The sequence below is a fragment of the Mauremys reevesii genome, linkage group 11 (genome assembly GCF_016161935.1).
Source record: "Mauremys reevesii isolate NIE-2019 linkage group 11, ASM1616193v1, whole genome shotgun sequence".
NCBI lineage: Eukaryota > Metazoa > Chordata > Testudines > Geoemydidae > Mauremys > Mauremys reevesii.
The window spans coordinates 61,861,140-61,880,116 of record NC_052633.1 but is presented as its reverse complement, the minus strand read 5'-3'; the positions used below and the strand labels follow the sequence as shown (position 1 = coordinate 61,880,116).

General features: G+C 40.5%; 1 protein-coding gene across 4 annotated transcripts in view; it reads right to left on the bottom strand.

Annotated features, from left to right (window-relative positions):
* DPP10 (dipeptidyl peptidase like 10) overlaps positions 1–15,226 on the bottom strand; it is a 402,675-nt gene extending 387,449 nt beyond the window's left edge. The window contains exon 1 of one of the 4 annotated variants that reach the window (XM_039495403.1): positions 14,708–15,226. In XM_039495403.1, the coding sequence (XP_039351337.1) occupies positions 14,708–14,782 (75 nt within the window). In that variant the 5' untranslated portion in view covers positions 14,783–15,226. The remainder of the gene's footprint in view (positions 1–14,707) is intronic. The other 3 variants (XM_039495402.1, XM_039495399.1, XM_039495400.1) reach the window with 3 other exon arrangements.
* Between the last annotated feature and the right edge of the window lie 3,751 nt (positions 15,227–18,977).

The window sequence follows — 18,977 nt, the reverse complement described above, 5'->3', positions numbered from 1 at the left end:
TGTTTTATATTTCTTGATTACTATATAGCATAATATGGCATGATATAAAAACATATACTAAGACTTTTCTAAATGTTTTCTTATCCTTGTTTACATTCATTCTCTCGCTGGCTCTCCATCTCATACTGAACTGTTCTTGTATTCAGTGGAACCTCAGCCTCGCATATAGGCTTCATGTGAACTAAGTTAATTGACACCATCTTAATCACGAATGCCACAACTGTTTGAACAAAAGAGACTTGCCCAAAGACTTGCCCCCTCAAAAATGTAAGAAAAATTTCCTTTGACATAATAAAAGTAGATTTGATACTAAGGCTAAGATTCAAGGCACCAACCAAAAAAAAAGTTAAGTACTTAATTAGTCCCGTTGACATCAATTGGATTCTTCACTCACTTTAAGTAAAGCACATGATTAAGTGTGTGAATCATCAGGCCCTTCACTGATTTTCATTGCCCATGTAAGACCAAAAAATATTGCATAATGTAAAGAAACAGCACAAATAAAGAAGAGCAAAGGGGACTGTTTGATTTCTTTCTGTTTTAGTATTTTATAAGGCATTAGTAGTGGCAGACAAGTAGGTAAGGACCGTTGTTTGCTTAACATTGTCATTTTTATCTTGGCAGTGACCCTTTAGAAGGAAGAGACAGGAAAATCCAATAAAAGGCACCACTTCATAAGAGTCAAAAGTTGGAGACAGTCTAACCAGGCTGGCAAATATGAGTTCAATTAATAGCAAAGGTTGACATAGCACTGGTACATCTGATATTTCACAAAGGGAAGGACACCCATTCAGAAAGGATATAAGATTTATGGCAAATATATTTGATAGGTTTCCTAGATATAGAAAATTCATTTAATAAGAGCAGTCTGACTGAAAGAAAACACTGAAGAAAAAGAATAATTCTCTACTAATTGTTTTTAAATCTAAAAATAAAAAAGAAATTAAATGAAAAATCTCAATGAAATTGACATTTTAGCATGAAAAATATTTTTCTTTCTTTATGCACTGAAAAATATTCCCATGTTGACATGATATATTACTCTGTGCTTGTTTCTTTCAGGAGGTGTTCTTTATCTCAGCATATGTGCCATGAGATACAAGGTTACCATGGCAAACGCATTTTTTATTGAATAGGAAGGTAAATAAATAAAAGATGTACCATGTGCTGGCACACAAGTCAATGTTGCTCAAAAGGTGTAGTAAATTACATCCTCTGAAGTTGTTCAACTTTTATTTTTCCTGAATAAACAACTTTGCATCGTGCTATATAGGAGAAGAGCTAGAGGCAAAGAACTCTCCTTCCAAACTCGTGTGGCAAGATACCGATATTTAAAAAGTTATTAAAGGCAAAACATTACATTACTGAAAGTTTCAGTTTACAAATGTAAATGTAGAAAAGTCAGGAGAAAAACAAGTTCGGGTTCCTATAGCAATGCATGCAGATGGGGATCCATCCGCCTGAATCAGTGTCCAGGATCAGGGCTTAAATACCCATTACAGCCTACACCCTGTGCTCTTCCCCCCCCCCCCTTCTCACCAGCTTTTCCATAATGCAGGCAGATCATTAAGGTCTTGATGTCTGCAGCTCTGCCTATGATGTAAAGTAGTCTTCTTTCCCATTTCCTGTGACAGGGGACAAAACAGGAATACTCCCCTTTCAATACACACCTAAAAGCAGACTTCACAAGAAATGAAGTAGAGTGACTGCCTGTGACTATTTTTTTTCCTGACATCTAAACTTTTTCTGCAATAAAAAAGTCTTATTAGGAGAAGACTGACAAATTATCTTACATTTTCCAAGGGGGAAAAAAGTTAAGCCAAAGCCTGGTAATTATATTCACTTCCAGGGAACAAGAAGAATCCTGAAATCACTATATTTTGCATAAAATAGAAGTTAACTTCATTTGAAGTTATCTGCTTTGGAGAGGTGGAATTTTTGATGAGACCTGTGACATGCAAATTTCATGATAATATGTCATCTGAGAATGACAGTTTTACAAACATAACAGTGCTGTGGAAATTGGTGAGTATGCTGTAAAGAAGAGGGAGAAAAATCTCATCAATTCAACCACAGGCAAGATCATTCCTTTACCAAATACAGGCAGGCCCTGATTCTACCACCCGATCCATTCAGGCAGAACTGTGCAACTATGATAATCCCAAATGGCTTCACTGAGGTTCTGCACAGATCAAGGAATCCACAGACAGCAGATTGCAGGATCATGGCCTTAGTTGGCAGGATTCTGGATAAAGTGAATCCTAGCTGAAGCCTGTAGACAGCGCTGCAAATCAGGAAAGATATTCCTTTATTACTCTCCACTAGAGATAAGAGAGTATTTCATTTTTCAGATCATTGGCTGAATTGAAAATAATAATAATTTTTAAAAAAGCATTTGTTTTGGGTCAAGCCAAAGTGAAAGTTGTTCAACAAACCAAAGTTTCATTTCAGGTCAAACAAAAATATTGTTTGACCCAACATGAAATGTTTCATTTTGGTTTTGTTTTTAAATAAAAATCTGAAACTAAAAGTTACTCTGAATCAAAAAATTGAAACATTTTGTTTTGATCTTTTTGAAAGGAAACACTGATGTTTCACATCTTCTGTTCATTTGTTTTGTTCTATTTTTGGCTAGAAAAATGTGTTGAATTAGACACAAATTTGATAAATGTTTTGGTCAACACGAAATAGCATTTTTCAGAGAAAAAAGTTCTGTACGAAAAATTTCTCCCAGCTCTACTCACCTCTTCCCCCATGTGCAGTGAAATAACTACAGACACAGACACCTAACTTTTGTTTTAAAGGAAACTGGGCATTAGGAAAACGTCTGAATCACAGGCCTATGCAAATATTTAAATTTAAGCCCAGGAGTAGCGCCACTGAGTTTAATGGGACAATTCACATGACTAGAGTTATGCACATGCATACATTTTTACAGGACCAGAGCTCAATTCTCTAGTTCCATTTAAAATTGTATTCCAATTTCCTGGCTGATCTAGGAATCTTGTTGTTTTGTGCTGCTACTTTATGTTTAAGCCGTGATTTATGGAATTTTGCATCTCTTCTATCTCCCATCAAAATATTTCCCAAACCATGTAATTTTCAAGATTAGCTGACAATTTATAATTCTATGTTCCAGAACAAGAGTATTTAATTTTGTAAAGTCATTGCTTCTTTTCCTTTCTCCCCACCCCATTATTATTAGCAGTAGATATTTTGATATGTAAGTTTCAAAAGTAAAAACCAAAACACAACATTTTCATTGCATTCCGTTTTTGGAGGTATAACCATGTCTTTGATAGGCTTTCTGTGGGACACTATAAAATAACGCATTCATTATTTTAATAAATTACACAAAATAATTATAATTACATCAATGTTATTTTTAAACAGCTAGCCCGAGAACTTATAATACCTCAACTTAAAGGGACACTGTCAATAAGAATCATATTTTAAACAAATACATCTCCTCAACAATTAACTTTAAAACTGACATAATTAAACACACTTCCAATCGACATTTTGCTATTATATTGTTTGGTTAGGTCCCAATTCTGAATTGAGATTTGCAGAGGTACAGGAATCTCCTTATATGGAGCTCATGGGTAGAATCAAAGCCTTACTTTGTAATTTTCTCTCAGGATGGACCAAAAAAAAAGTCAATTAAATCAGATTCACTTCCTGGTTCATAATTCTGCAGTGATTGGATTCCAAATACCCTAAGGGAGAGTTTGTTTAAAATAACTGTTCCTATTAGAATAAGAACAATGGAAACTTTCCTATTGGTCTTACCTGTTGTGAAAGATTGTTTTATAAAAATCTAAAGCCCTGCTCTTGCAAGTTTAAGTCTGTTGGTGGTCCTATCAAGCTGAACGGGTCCTCTCATCTTTGCAATGTTACTCACATGCATAATTTGGAACTAAATCTGAGTTGATTGTGTTCCGTGAAATGCATTGGCAGATGTTTACTTGATACAACAAACTTGGAAAACTGATTTAGAGGAAAAGATAGTCAAATTAAATATCTATATTTGTCCAAAGTGTGGGGCAACAGAAAAAAAAAAAGTTTCAATGGAACTACCCTAGTTATAAACATGCCTAGATTTAAAAAGTTATGTTTAAAGTTGCTGTATTATTTTTCAGAATTATATGCAGAGGATTCTTCCTGTTTTGTTTTTATTAATATATGAAAAATAAAAATAGAACAAGAACTTCATTCTGAAACCAATTACTGTTGATTTTAAATAAACTAGTTTATAGTCAGATCGTGAAGTCCCTGCTCAGAATTCTGAGCACTTACTTATGCAAAATATTTCCATGATGTTCACAGTTTGATACCACACTTTCAAATTTGCCACATACTGAATTTTTACAAATAAACTCACAGAATCTCCAGAATGATAGTACACGGGACAAACCCATTTCACAAAAAGTCTGATTACAATTTGCATTTATAAAATCGCCTTCCATCCTGTGGGATCCCAAAGAACTTTTAACAAACTGACAAACTACAACAAATATTGTAGTGTAAATATGTGCTTGAACCAGTATCAATTAGTCATGTAATTAGTCCCACTGCTTTCATTGGGACTAAGAGTATTAACAGTGGGCTTCTATACAGGAACTTCAACCACTATGAAATACAGTCACATCAGGAGTAGAACACAGTATCTGCCTAACAATGCACCAAAACCCTGCAATACAGTTTGGATTAAAAAAAAATAAAAAGCATATTTTACAACTAATTTCCTTGTATAGCCATCCCTTATTTCAGAATCTTTGACTTTGTAAGAGTCTATTACCTTGACTAGATTTAAATTTATATTTATGCTTGACAGCATCTAATTACCCTATACAATCATCTATGCCTTGGAGCAAGAAGGCCTTTAGTAACAAACATTCCAGTAGGATCTTTATGTTGTTGCTTTTCACACTGTGGGATATTGCACATTTCTTCCAAGAAAGAGCAGGCAATCTTGCAAGCTAATTCCTATCTAGGAAACATACCTACTTGGACTATACTTATTATTAAAGCCATCCTAGATTTTTGTGGTTTTTTGGATGGATTTACAGTAGTCATTTCGCCTACCCTGCCCTCCAGCAGAATTAGTTGCGGGCATGAGATTCAGATCCTATGCCCTCAAGATTATTCCCCACCCCCCACCCCCATCCTGCTGTACAGAGAAAGAGAAGCGCTCAAAATTCAAAAAGCTAAAATCTAATCTAAGGACTGACTAGAGTTACTTAAGCCAAAATCCGGAGACTCTGAAAGCCTCTTTCCCCATGTATGTCAACTCACTAGCCTGGTCAATCAATGGGGTGCTCAAGACAGAAAGGGGACAGAGATGAGATAAGGTGAACATATACAAATGCAAGATCAGACCCAGAATTTATGATCAGTCCCATTACTGATCTTTGCTTTGTTTAGTTCTCTGTATTCATTCAGCATTTAATTTATACAATAAAACAAGCTTAACATTTTCCCCTCTAGTATTTGGAAATCACACCCATCTTGCAGAAGAATCTGTCTTAACCTTTACCTATCTCCTTTTCAGGGAGTCTACAGAACACTTTTCCTTTTCAAATGAATGTGAATTTCAATTATTACCCTAGACACTCTCCAAAATCTTTAAAGGGTAGAAATGGCTAGAGGACGACAGTTCCGTGTCACTGCAACTTTTGAGGTTTTGAAGTGTGGTTTTGTTCTGCGTTTGAACAATACCAAAATATCTTAAATGCACAAAAACTGAAGTGTGTCAAAATGTCTATTTTGGCTCAAAGATTAAGCTTTTCAGCATGTCTGGCTTGGGATGTAGGAGACCAAAATTCAAGTCCCCTGCTCCTCTGCCTGATTCAGAGCAATTTTTTTTATCCCAACCTATTCTCATTCAGCTATAGCAGTCATTTGAACCTAAGGTTCCCACATCCTAGCCTAGTGCCGTAACCACTAAGCTATAGAACAAGTCTACCATGTCTGCTGTCTCCCCCCTTCCATCCCTGCCATGCCACAAAAATCCATCAGCTATATCTCCACAAAACATGTCCACGTCCAACAGCTCTATTAAAGTAATTTCTATTTTTTTAAATCACTGTGCAATTTTATACTTACTAATTAATTATCTTATACAACAGTCTCAAAGTATCAGAGGGCTTTTATCTTGATTTTGAATCACTCCCTGTGTACAGAATCTCTATATAATAAGTTATGTTCAAGTTCCTAACAGCGTTAAGAACAATTAGGAAAGGTTTCTAGCTTCAGCTGTCGATTCTGTAGGTCATCCAATGTCCTTCCTAATGGATAAATACTGTAATTTATCATCATCAGTCACCATCAGCATTATTCTTTTTACTATCATATATTCATGAACATTATTCGATACAGCTTAGTGGAGCATAAAAGAACTGCATGATTAAAGTGAAAAGGAGCAGAGTTTGAGACAGCACAGGTTTTATGGTTACTGCATGGACTGAGAAATGACATAGGTCTTCTAAAAGTGAGAAAGCGTTTGTCATCAAATTATAGCTACCTCTTGGCAGAAGACTTAAAGGCATCTCTGGCAATGGACTTGAAGGCAGCTACTCACATTCCTGTCTAACTCTGTCAGTGCAATATGAAAGAAGAGTTAATTATGAGAAGTATAAAGTACGTGCTAAATACAGTACTGTAAACCCAAACGGACTTAACAGCAGATGGGGCTTGGTGCAAAACCTAGGGAAATCAATGGAAAGACTTCCCTTGACTTCAGTGGTCAGGCCCAGATACTGATTCAGGGATTAAATTCACACATTTTACCAGTATGAAAATTTATAAGAGTAATTATTTTTCCTCATCACATCCATGAAAGTCTTTAAATGCCTTACAATTTAACAAACAAAGCTAATAAAAGGACTTTCGTACAGTGGAATAATACTATTCAACAGCAATTTAGTTTGCTTAAACGCTTCCTTCTCCTTATTAATTATCAACGTAGCTTGTCCCCTGCAGTACCTTAAAATGGGAAGCTACCAGAAAGAGGCAAAGAAATTATATTTGAACATATTTGCTATAACAGATATTTTTCAGTTCCTGGGGTCAACTCGGACACTTTGTAAAAGAAAAATTGTTCCAGCATATAAGAACCATGCAAAGCCTTCTACACCACAGAAATCCCATTGAAGTTCTGTGTGAAGAGGCAAATCCTAGTGTCACCGCTACAGAGGCAGAGGGCCCCACAAACAGAAAATACAGTTCTGTTCTACTCCATAAGAATTACCTGTAGGTTATTTTGGAAACAAAACAAAGATAAAGGGGTTCTTGTGCAGGTCTGGAGGGACTATAAAATGCGAGTGAAAGCCCCTCCAGCCTAATAGCTATGTTCTTACTCTGTAACCGGCTTCCTTTTCCCCTTGCCCTTTTTGAGTTCCACAGTGCACAGCCAGTTACTCAGCCTGGCTCCTGGGGTGAGGATTTGGTCTTAAGTGCTCAAGTATTGGACCCTCTGCAATAGGTATGTGAATTTCAGTCTAATTTGTTTTCCTATTGCCAATAGATAAATGAGTCAATGGGAGGTTCACTTTAGAAAGATCTGTAGAACTAAGCCCTATATAGTTACTCACTTAAAAGTTTGCTTCAGAACTCTTAAAAAAAGAAAACGCATTGTAAATACCCATGGTATGACTTTTGCACGCACCCAGGATGTCTGAGGTTCTAGACACAAACGGCCTTTTTACAACATACATAGTCCTGCTCCTACATAGGTCATGCTATTTAGGGCCCAATCCTGCTTGTCCTGTGCATGCAAGTGGTCCCACTGAAATCATGAAGGTAGTCCTGTGGGGAAGGTGATCAGGACACACACCCGGAAAGGAAAATGTGCTCATTTTTCTCCAGCCCCCACCCTGACTTCTCCTCTTGTATGAAACCAGTCTTGTGAATGAAGGGTGTGTGGCCACCTGTCAGGAGGGGGGCAATTCAAGGCAGAGTAAACGATTTCAATATTCACTTCCTTTCTGCATTCCCCATATACCCAATTCCTGCATGTAGAGCTTGAAAAATATATTCTAACCCTATAGCAGGATTATTAATGCAGATTCAAATAAGCTTCTTGGGCTAGCATTCATATACTTGATCACATAATCTAGGTTTGTAATATTTCTCTCTGTCTTCAGCATGGAAATGGCATGGCTCACTCACATCCAGTGTAAGAAATTGAATCTGAATCTAAATCTTAACTGTTGCCATAAAATTCTGGGGATAATGAACTTTTTTTCCACTTTTCCTCATTTTTCCAGCTTAGAAACCTGATGTATCTGACTTTGTATTGACCCACCAAAATCAATACATTTGATATATCACAATAATATTACAAGTCAAAAAAAAGCTAGCTACAGAAACTGGGAGAAATGTGAAGTCACTTTTGATTTTGATTTCTTATTTCAATCCTAAGCAAACTCAAAACACAAACACACACAGCATATGGAAAGAATTTCTGAGACAATCATTACCTGGAGCTGAATACCTTTTACACAGAACACTAAAACTTACAAGTTTTCAAGTTTGCTGAAACTGTGGTTAGTGTGTAATGTAAGAGCTCACGTTTTTCCTGTGTATCCAAACAGGAAAAGATAATTTTGACTGAACAGACAGATCTTGTTCAAGTCCAGTACTTATATAGGAATACCTACAATAGATCGATATTGTCACATTAAAAGTAGGCCAATGCTCATCCACTGTCTCCTATGTGTGAATGTACCACGTAATGTAAAAATTCACAGTCTTGTAAGTTTTTGAAAGACAACATAAAATAATTTTAAAAAATTAAAAATATGAAAAATAATTTAATAGGACCATCCACCAAAACACAAAATATATGTCCTCCAAGGCCCTGATCCTGCAAAGAGATCCATGTGCAGGGATTCCTCTGTCCATGTTGATCCCCACTGAACAGGCACAGGTGTCCACCAATTTACTTCTCTTTGCAGGATTAGGGCCTAGTTTGGGGAAACCACTATAACATGATGAAGGAACACACAAAAGACATTAGACTATTTCACCTTTTATTCACTGGAAACTAAACCTTGATGCATACAGAGATTAAACTCTCTTGGAGGTCAAATTTATTTGAACTTAATAGGGGCTTTACTACATCTTAAATTTTCAGAACTTAGCCCTGAGAAAGCAGAGTTTAAATTTCTTGCTCTTTAATCCACTGCACTTTACAATAAAGGCAATACTCATACTCCCACTGACTTCAATAGGAGCTCTGCCTGTCTATATATTATACAGTTATAGTTAACTCTTATGCTCAACCAATAACTGCCTTATAATAGCAGAATAGCACACAATTAACTTTCACATATCTATTTTAAAAATATATTAACTTAGAGTTGCAGTAATGGACTGTAGTTCAGAACTGCTAAAGAAAATTTTAGTTTCCTGTATTTTAAAACTAAATTAAAAAAAATACTTACATGTGAGAGAATAATAAAGACTCAGGGGAGAACGATTAAAATTTTCAAAGATCTCTTTGCTCATACAGACAAAGAACAGCAAGCACCAGGTGGTGTAGATCATCTTTTTTTTGGTAAACAGACTGAAGCCTCACAATGTTAATACCGATAGGAATTATCTTAGTTTTGCATCTGCAGAAAAAGCAATATGCATGAACTGGCATGTCATACAGGTACCAAATTTGTTGTGGTTATTGACTATTAAACAGCGCTTTTTTTTTTGATCACTAAGAGCTATTGTCTAAGACCACGGGCAGCTGTTAAAAACTACAGATTGACAAATGCCATTTGCTGTATTACACAGGTAGAACTCAGGAAGCTAAAATAATTTATGAAGCAAGCTTTCAGGCAACAGAGTTCAGCGGAAATAAGAGTAATTTAAAAGGTATTTTCCTCTATGCAGATAAAAGTATGATAACGTAAAAATGTAATTTTAGAAATAAACAGCAGCAATCATTTAACAAAGGGTTTGGAATGAATGTGACTAATTTATCAAAGTTCTCTCTAAAAACATCAATAGTATTGTTTATTACAATCTTGCCTAAGGACTAACTATAAATGGGGTTCCACTGGGCTAGGCCTTGTACAAACACAAAGTAGTAGGCAGTCTCTGCCCTGAAAAGCCTACAATTTAAAAATCGACAAGCCAGACACACAGTGTGCCTATAATGCAATCAGTGAGTGTGACTGCTGCGTGTGTAGACACAGGTGAGCCAGCTTTAATGTAGCTAGCTCATGCACCAATAGAAGTGGAGCTGAGGCAGTACAGCTTCACTATGGGCTGTACAGCTGGGTAATAACTGGGGTAGCTAGGTCGTGCTGACGGCTATGCTGTCACAACTTCACAGCTACCAGTACAGAAGCTCGACAGAATAAGGTAGCTTGGGTATGTCAACAAATGCTATAACTACACACCCATTCTGCAGTGTAAACGTACCAAAAGTATGGGAGAAAAAGGAATCACTCAAGCAGAATGAGTTTAATTAGGAGGGAACAAGGTAGTGGAAATAAAAGTGAAGGGAGAGGGGACACTGAAGGGAAGAGATTGGGAGGGATATACAGTCATTAGATGTTTTGCCCAGGAGAATGTTGGTTTACAACTACCTTCTTGAGGAAAGTGCTCAATAAGAAGTTATACCAAATTTATTTCTAAGTACGTGACCATTAATGTTTCAGTCAGTAAAATAACACCTTTGTTTAACCAGGAAAGTCACTGTAACAGCCAGTTGTAATTTACAGTGATAACTCAGGTCCCGATCCTGAAAACACTTACTGCAGCAAACCCAGTGACTTCAGTCTGACTACTCACATGAGTAAAGTTATATCTGTGCTTGGGTGTTTGCAGGAGAAGACCCACAAGCAATTCCTTGCTTCACCGCAGATTTTCTGTGTGACGTTGACTTGGGCCAGGTTGATACTAGAAAAGTGCAGACAATGAAGGGCCTATCTTATGAAAAGAGGTTAAAATAGCTTGGCTTGCTTAGCCTAGCAAAGTGAAGGGTAAGGTTGGGGGGAAGCAGGAGCGGGAGAGATTTCATTGCTCTCTATAAACACATCAGGGGAGGGAGAAGAGCTCTCTCAGCTAAAGGAAAGTGTTGGTAAAAGAACAAATGGGTATAAACTGGCCATGAATAAACGTAGGATGTAAATTAGAAGCAGCTTTCTAATCATCAGAGGGGTGAGGTTCTGGCACAGTTTTCCAACAGGCATCGTAGGGGCAGACAACCTAACTAGTTTTAAGAAAGAGCTTGATACATTTATGAGTTTATATGACAGTTTTGCCTGCAAGAGCTGGGGTATGGACTCAATGACCCAGGATTTCCCTGCCAGTCCTGAGTTCCTGTTCCCCTGCATAGCTATGCCAGCAAGCCTTCCTAATGTAGATACAGCTTATACCAGCAAAGAAGGGCTTTAGCCAGTATAGTTTATACTGGTTCAGCAAGAAAAATAATCTATACCTTCAAAAGCAGCTTTTGCTGGTACAAGCTGTGTCTACACTGAGGCTTTTGTTAGTATAGAAGTGTGACAAAAAAATCCAACATTACTATACCAATAGAAGTTTCTAGTGCAAACCTGGACTTAGTCTCTCTGGACCTCAGTTCCCCATCTGTAAAATGGGGATAGACATACTTCCCTACCTTGCAGAAGTCTTGTGAGGAAAAATATGTTAACTATTGTGACATGAGCAGAAATGATGCTTACAGAGACCATATGAAGTATCTAGATAGATGCTACGGGCAGATCTTTGAATCCATTTGGATCCCCACTGGCTTCAATTGAATGCTGCATGGACTTTACTGCAGGATTGGACCCCTAAAACCTTCTCAATAGTCAATTACCATTTAAAATAAAGAGAATAATCTTCTTCTGTATATAAAATTCAACTCTGACAAACAACTGTTATGTGTGATTTAAATATTAAGCACTGTGCAAAAAATGTCTGGAAACCAGGAATTTCACAACACAGTTCAGTCTGAGCCTAGCAAAACTTTGTTCTCTTCTATATTTAATGTTTGCATACAGTAGGGAGAACCACAGTTATCACCATTCACTTACAATTAGCTGAAAGAGCGGTTGAAAACTGTAGAGCAGTGAAATAACGATAAGCATATTCCTAAGCTTTACAGCTATTTAAAATTAATAGAGAATAGAATACTGTTCTTCAGTTCAAGGTAATAGGGCAGTAGGAAGAAATAGAGTTTGATATATAACAAACTGCTTTGATATTTAAAAAAGATTTATAGCTTTAACAACAAAAGGCCATTTTCGTAATTCAACTGTGTGTGAATTTAAAATAAAGCCATAGTGAGTGGTTAGAGCCAACCATCTTTGATGTTGGCTAAGAGCACTGTCTTTTAAAAGAAAGCAAATACAATATTTTATTGAAATGAAGAGCTCTGTGAATGCTTGAGATTGATCATACAGTAGCAACAAATGCCTACACCAGCTGACTTGTAAACTTTAATCATTCTGTACACATAATAGGAACCACCGACAGCAATAACCCAGTCATTCTGTCTCAAACTATTATAACAGATGCATTCAATTTATTCAGAATATTGAAAGCCTCCTCAAAACCAGCTGAAATGGAGTACTTTGTTCGATATCACAGGAAAAAATGTCAGAATGCATACACATAAACCCAATCCTCCAAAAACTGATGCACATGTTTACATTTACTCATGTGAGTAGCCCCACTGAAGTCAATAGGATTACTGACATACTTAAAGTTAAACATAGGTAAATATTTTCAGGATAGGATCCTTTGACTTAAATTAACACATAAACCTGTAACATGGGACTTTTCAATATCAACTTCCTTTTTTTAATATATTTGTAAATCCAATTGATTAGTCTGATAATGAAACAAATGTGATTTATCTTGGTTATGTTTTGAAAAATGCTGGTTTCAAAATGTAAAAATTGGGATGCTCTCAGTCTTGAGAGCAGTAAGAAAAATGCAACCTCACAAAGAATCTTTATGAGTTTGCAAAATTTCAGGTGTTTTGCACGCAATACAAAATCGTCATCAGCTGGACTCAGCTACACACTGATGAGGTTAGGTGTACTATTTTCAGCATTTATAGTCTGTTCTTTGCTCTCCTCTCCTCCTCCCACCATTTCAAACTCTGCAGCACCAGAAGTAACCATCTGGGGTCACAGGTTAGCGATCAGAGATTTCATGAGAGTGTTCACACAACCAATCTTTTCTAACGTATTGGTACCATCATCCAAGAGCACCAGTGAGAAATAGCAGCCTGTTAATGAAACTTAAGGTTCTGTGATGCTGAAAGATGATTTCTGCTAACAGACATTCCCTGGTTGGCCAAGCCTTTATATATTGAAACTGCTTGTTATGCTGTTATTACAAGCATGGTACTGAGAGACACAATCTTCCAAATAGCCCCGTTTATTAACATAAACACAGTGCAAAGGCTTTTAGCGGCATGACTTCGAAAAGGCTGTATGAAATGCTGCTCTAACACTTGTAAGGCTAGTAAATAATCTCTCTCACCTTCTACATCAAACCAAAGTGATCACACATTTGCCAAGGGGGCGAACAGACAGGGATATGGGGAGCACTAGACAAAACAGAGATGTTGAATTCTCACAGTATTAAAGACCCTTAGTCTTCCCCACGAATCTAGGGATCTCCCTTTCTGCTTTCTATCTGGAGAGCAGGCAGAGAACCGAAACGGTTTCCCGCACCCCAGTACCGGACATTTAAGCTTATTACTCCTTTCAGCCCCACTTCTAGCGCTTGGCAGCTAAAGTGACTGACATGGAAAGAATTACACCTTTCCCAGCGTATCTTAAGCGTACAGCACCATCTCTGGTAGTATCAGCCTGCTCCTCTCCGGAGTGCCATAATTATCCAATGACCTAATAGCTGACAGCTTCTACTTAGAGCCACTAATTGATGTAAACATGACACATCTGTAGAGACTGATCACTTCGTGTATTTATTTCACTTGATGCAACTTGGGCAAGCAAGAGCACAAAGTCCTGCACGATTCTCCGGGGGGAGGGGGACTATGGAAATGACACCAAAACCGCCTCGAATGCTACAGGAGCGCAATGCTCCAAGTCTGGAGCCCTGACTCGCATTCTGAATTCTCCAGCACCCACCTGAAGCAGACACAGCACCGCAGCCAAGACACCCTGGGAGCCCATTTCAAATCTGGACTCCTTAAAACGTATATTAACAACCCCCCAAAGCCCTTGAATCTTCCTCCAGCTGTAGCCTCCCCCCCCCCTCCCAGCTAACAGGCTTCTGGTCCCTCTCGCTGCTCCGTTCACACGCTTGGAAAGGTCATCCGAATGCTTAGTTTCGTCTAATAATGATGCGTCCATGGAGGCTCCCCCCCCCCCAAGTCTTCGCCTGCAGGGGAACAAAGTACTCCACTAAGGCTGCTGTATCCCCCGAACCAGGCAGCCCCCCACCCCCAGGGCACAAAGGGTCTGTTTCCTTCTTGCGGCGGCTGTATCAGCCAACCTGCCCCCGTCCCTTGCCCTCCCCGCGCCTCTCGACACCTCGTAGGGAGGCAGCGTTTTCCTGGCCACACAGATCGCACTTTCCCCCACCCTCTGCTATAACTTCGTCTGGAGTCGGGGGGGGGAGCACATGAAAGGTGCGTTAATCTTCAAGCCTCTCTGGGAGAACAGGTGCAATACAAGGAGGGAGCCCTCCCCACGGAATAGTTCCTGCAAACTCTTACCTGGTCTTGCTGCTGAGCCTGGCTCCCCCGGCTGCCCGGGTTCGGCGCTGCCTGCTGCTCCTTCATGGCTGTCATTGCACAGAGCCGGCTTGATTCCGCTGCACTTCCTCTCACTGGTACTTCAGCCTCGGAGACCTTTCACTGGGCACCAATTGCATGACACCCGCCTCCCTGCTCGCCTTGAACTGGCAAAGCGGCGGCAGCAGCAAATGGGGGGGGGGGGAGGAAGAGGAGCACCAAGGAGCAGCAGCTTCTCTCTCCCCCTCTTCCTCTCCAGCTACCGCAACCCCCCCTCCAGCCGGAGCCCAGCGCTAGGAAGCGCGCCCAGGGCAGCGCAGCCTGGAGCTGGCGGGTCACTGGGCGCTCTGGGCCGGCAGCCGCAGACCGAAGCGGAACACCTGGCTGGGCTGGGGCTGGGGCTGGGGCTCGGCCGGCTTCCCGCTCCCCGCCAGGAGGGGACGGGCTCGCATTACTGCAGTGTGCGCGCCCCCTCCAGCAGCGGCGGCGGCGGCGGCTCTGCGAAGAGCCCTCCTTGGCCAGGCAGGTGCGGAGGAGACGGAGCGGGGGCTCCCTCGCAGCAGCAGCACAGCTGGAGCAATGGACAGGCAGCGCAACAAGGCGCCGCTGTCACACTCCGCTTCCCTCCTCGGCGGGAACAGCCCACTCCGAGCCCCCGGCCAGAGCGCGGGGGCGGGTCTCTGGCTGCTCCTGCCGCCGGCTTGGGCTGGGGGCTGGCCCCCGCTGCAAACGCCTTCACCCGCCTCCCTGGAAGCCCGGCCCTACGCAGCTCTGGTAAATCCTCTCTCTGGGCTCTTTGGGCTGGATTGGGGGGCGCTGTGGATCTGGCTTTAACAGGATCTGACAAGCTGTACCCCCACACACACCCACACACCCTACACACGCAGACAGGGGAACGGGCAAAGTTAAAAAAAAGCAGCCAGAGATTTGCAGTCCCAGCCTCAGCCATTTCCAGCCCGAAAAGAAGGGCTGGAGCTGGGGATATGGATCAAATTCTCAGGTTGCTTGTTGTATCCCTTATACAGTCATATCTGAGACTACCCGCATAGCCTGTATAATGCTTACTTGGCTGGGAGGCATGTTCACAGGTGTGTGGGGGCAGGTTAGTCCCTAATCCTTCTACTGGATTTACAGGTGTAAACTAGGCTACCAGCTAGCAGGAAATAATCAGGTGCTGGAAGGGTTCAGGATCAGCACCTGGGGAATATGCATAACTAGGGTGAGAAGCCTTGATTCTGCACAGTGACCAGCCTATTCATAAGCGGCCACTGCTTTGGAGGAGTCCAAGTTTTTGACTGTCCAATGTTGGACATAAGTACGCAGCACCTACACCTCTAGTTAACATCAATGGTAGGTTCAGGTATTTAACACCTCTGAAAATCAGGCCCAAGCTGTCTGGTTATCCCTGGTTTCAGCAGTCTTCTGCTCAGTACTACTTTAACGAATCCATCCATAGATTTGGCCTCGGGCTATTGCATGACCAGAATTAGCAGGGAGAACCCACACTGGTGGATGAGGCCCCTAGCAGAGTCTGCTACAAACCACATGTGAGAGAAACAGAGATCCAGGGCAGAGCCAGCACTTAGGAACACAAAGACTTCACTGTTCCCCACAGGGCCCAAGGCAGTGGCATCATTCCCACAGCTCCTCTCTGTCTTCCACACCATCCCTGAACCACTCATTCTCTTCTCCTTCCCTTGCTCTCTCACTTCCTTCCTCACTGCTCTATATTACCATAACTTCCCCCCCATTAATATAATATGGAGCTTTACCTGTCTCATAGAGCTGGAAGGGACCCTGAAAGGTCATTGAGTCCAGCCCCCTGACTTTACTAGCAGGACCAAGTACTGATTTTGCCCCAGATCACTGGGTGGCCCTCTCAAGGATTAAACTCACAACCCTGGGGTTAGCAGGCCAATGCACAAACCACTGAGCTATCCCTCTACTATTACACCTTATCTCAGCCTCACTTTTTATATGCATGCTGTGACACTACACCCCACATTCTTCATGGTGATATTGATATGATATAATTATGACATAGTTGTGATCTATTTTATGCAAGATAAGTATTGTGAGATGTCATGGGAAAGGTTATGATTTGCTGAATATGATTATCTTATTTGGATTCATGTATCATTTTTGTATCTGAAGTTATGAATATTGATTGTCTGCATTTCAAATGTAATTACATCTGGGGGATGCCCACTAGACAAGATGTTTTCATTCTAAACAGTGGGTGTGGAATGGGCCATTAGGAAAACAATAGGACTTGGGAGAAGCTTATCTCCCACCTAGGGAGCCTTCCCGTGTGCCCTCCAAACAGCCTGTAAGTGGTGACTGCTATGACTCTTCAAGGACATGTGATGAGACCACATGTCTCTAGACTCCACCTTGGGATGTCAATAATTAACACAGACAGGTCTGGGAACTAGGAACCAAACTTTGAAACAAAGGGTTCCCACCCTATATGCCAAAGCTATATAAGGCAGGGAAGGACATCATCCGGTGTTCTTCATTCCCCACTCAAGAAGACTCCTGGAAACACCCGAGGAACAAAAACTGAACTGGAAGTGCGGGACCCAGACTAAAGGGATTTTTAGCCTGTGAATGGAACACCTGGGCATTCCAAGCTGTAAGCAAGTGCAACCTGCTTGCATCATCTCTTTGGGTGAGAAACTGCTATTCATATCCAATCTATTCAGTATATAAAGTTTAGGGGTTTTTTTTTTGTTTATTTGCTAGGTAATCTGCTTTGATCTGTTTGCTATCACTTAAAATCTGTATTTTGTAGTTAATAAACTTGTTTTTGCTCTATCTAAACCAGTGTGGGATTCATAACTCAGGGGCAAAAGGCTATTACATATTCTGCTCCACATTGAGGGAGAGGGTGCATTTTATGATCTTGCGCTGTACAGTTCCCTGTGCAGTGCAAGAGGTTATAATTTTGGGTTTATACTCCAGAGGGGGTGCATGCCTGAAGAGCTGATAGTTGCGCTAGCTGTAGCCTTTCCATGCAGGGGTTGGTGAGAGCCTGCCTGCATGTGACTGCAGCTGGGTGTGTCCCAACCTATATGTATGCTGGTGAAAGTGCAGGCTAGAGAGGGCGTTGCAGCTTGTCACAGCAGAACAGTGTAAAAGGGAGCCCAAGCTGGTGGGTCGGGGGGCTTAGTGATGCCCTAGTTCCAGGTTGCAGCCAATGGGGAACCCCTCACACATGCACCACGCAAAGAAAAAGAAAAGTGAATCAATATGACATCTATCAAACATCACCCTTATCACTTTGCCTTCATATTGCATCCCTTCCCCTAATCCTACCTCTAGCCTTTACACTCTCTAAGGCAGAGATTATTTGTCCATACAGGACATAGCAGAATGGGACCTTCATTTTGATTGTGGCCTCTAGGTGCTAGTGTAATACAAATAATAATAAATCCTAAAAGCCACACCTACATAATCATGCCCCTTACGGTACATTTCTAGTGAACATTACTTGAACAATTATTGAACCCCTTTTTTAGATAATACAGTTTTTCATTTTACTGTTTTAATTGTGCATGTTTTGTGTTTTAAAACCATGTTTTGGTTCCTTTAAACTTCTTGTTTTGGGATATCTTCCATGTTGCTGGAGTGCCACTATTAATCAATGAGGCAAAGGATGCTGGCAGTCACAATATATTTAGTTTTAGTCACAGCTTGCTGGATGCAGCTGTACTAATCAAAGCCCAATCACATGTATTCTGACTTGCTTGGTTTTATCACTCAAGTAATGTAAGATGTGCAGTGTCAGATTTGTTAAAGGCCATGCATGTTGCCTTCTCTGGAACACCCTCAATCAATAGAACTACTTGCTTAAGTCAGGATTTTTTTTAAATTATTTTTTTAATGGATAAAGGTTGCAGGATCAGGCCCTATGCAGTTTAGACCTGATCCCAGTGGACCCCAGTTTGAGAAATGCTGGTCTATTAAACCCAGTATTTTGTCTTCCAACAGTGATCAGTGCCAGGTGTACCAGAAAGCATGAGCAGACCAGAGCAATTATCAAGTGATCCATCCTCTCATCCAGATCCAGCACCTGACAGTCAGCGGTTTATGGACACCCAGAGCATGGGGTTGCATCTCTAACCATCTTGGCTGCTAGCCATTGATGATTAGAGATGTAAACCCCATGCTATCCTCCATAAACTTATCTAATTCTTCTTTGAACCCAGTTATACGTTGTTACCTTCACAACATCCTCTCTGGCAATGAG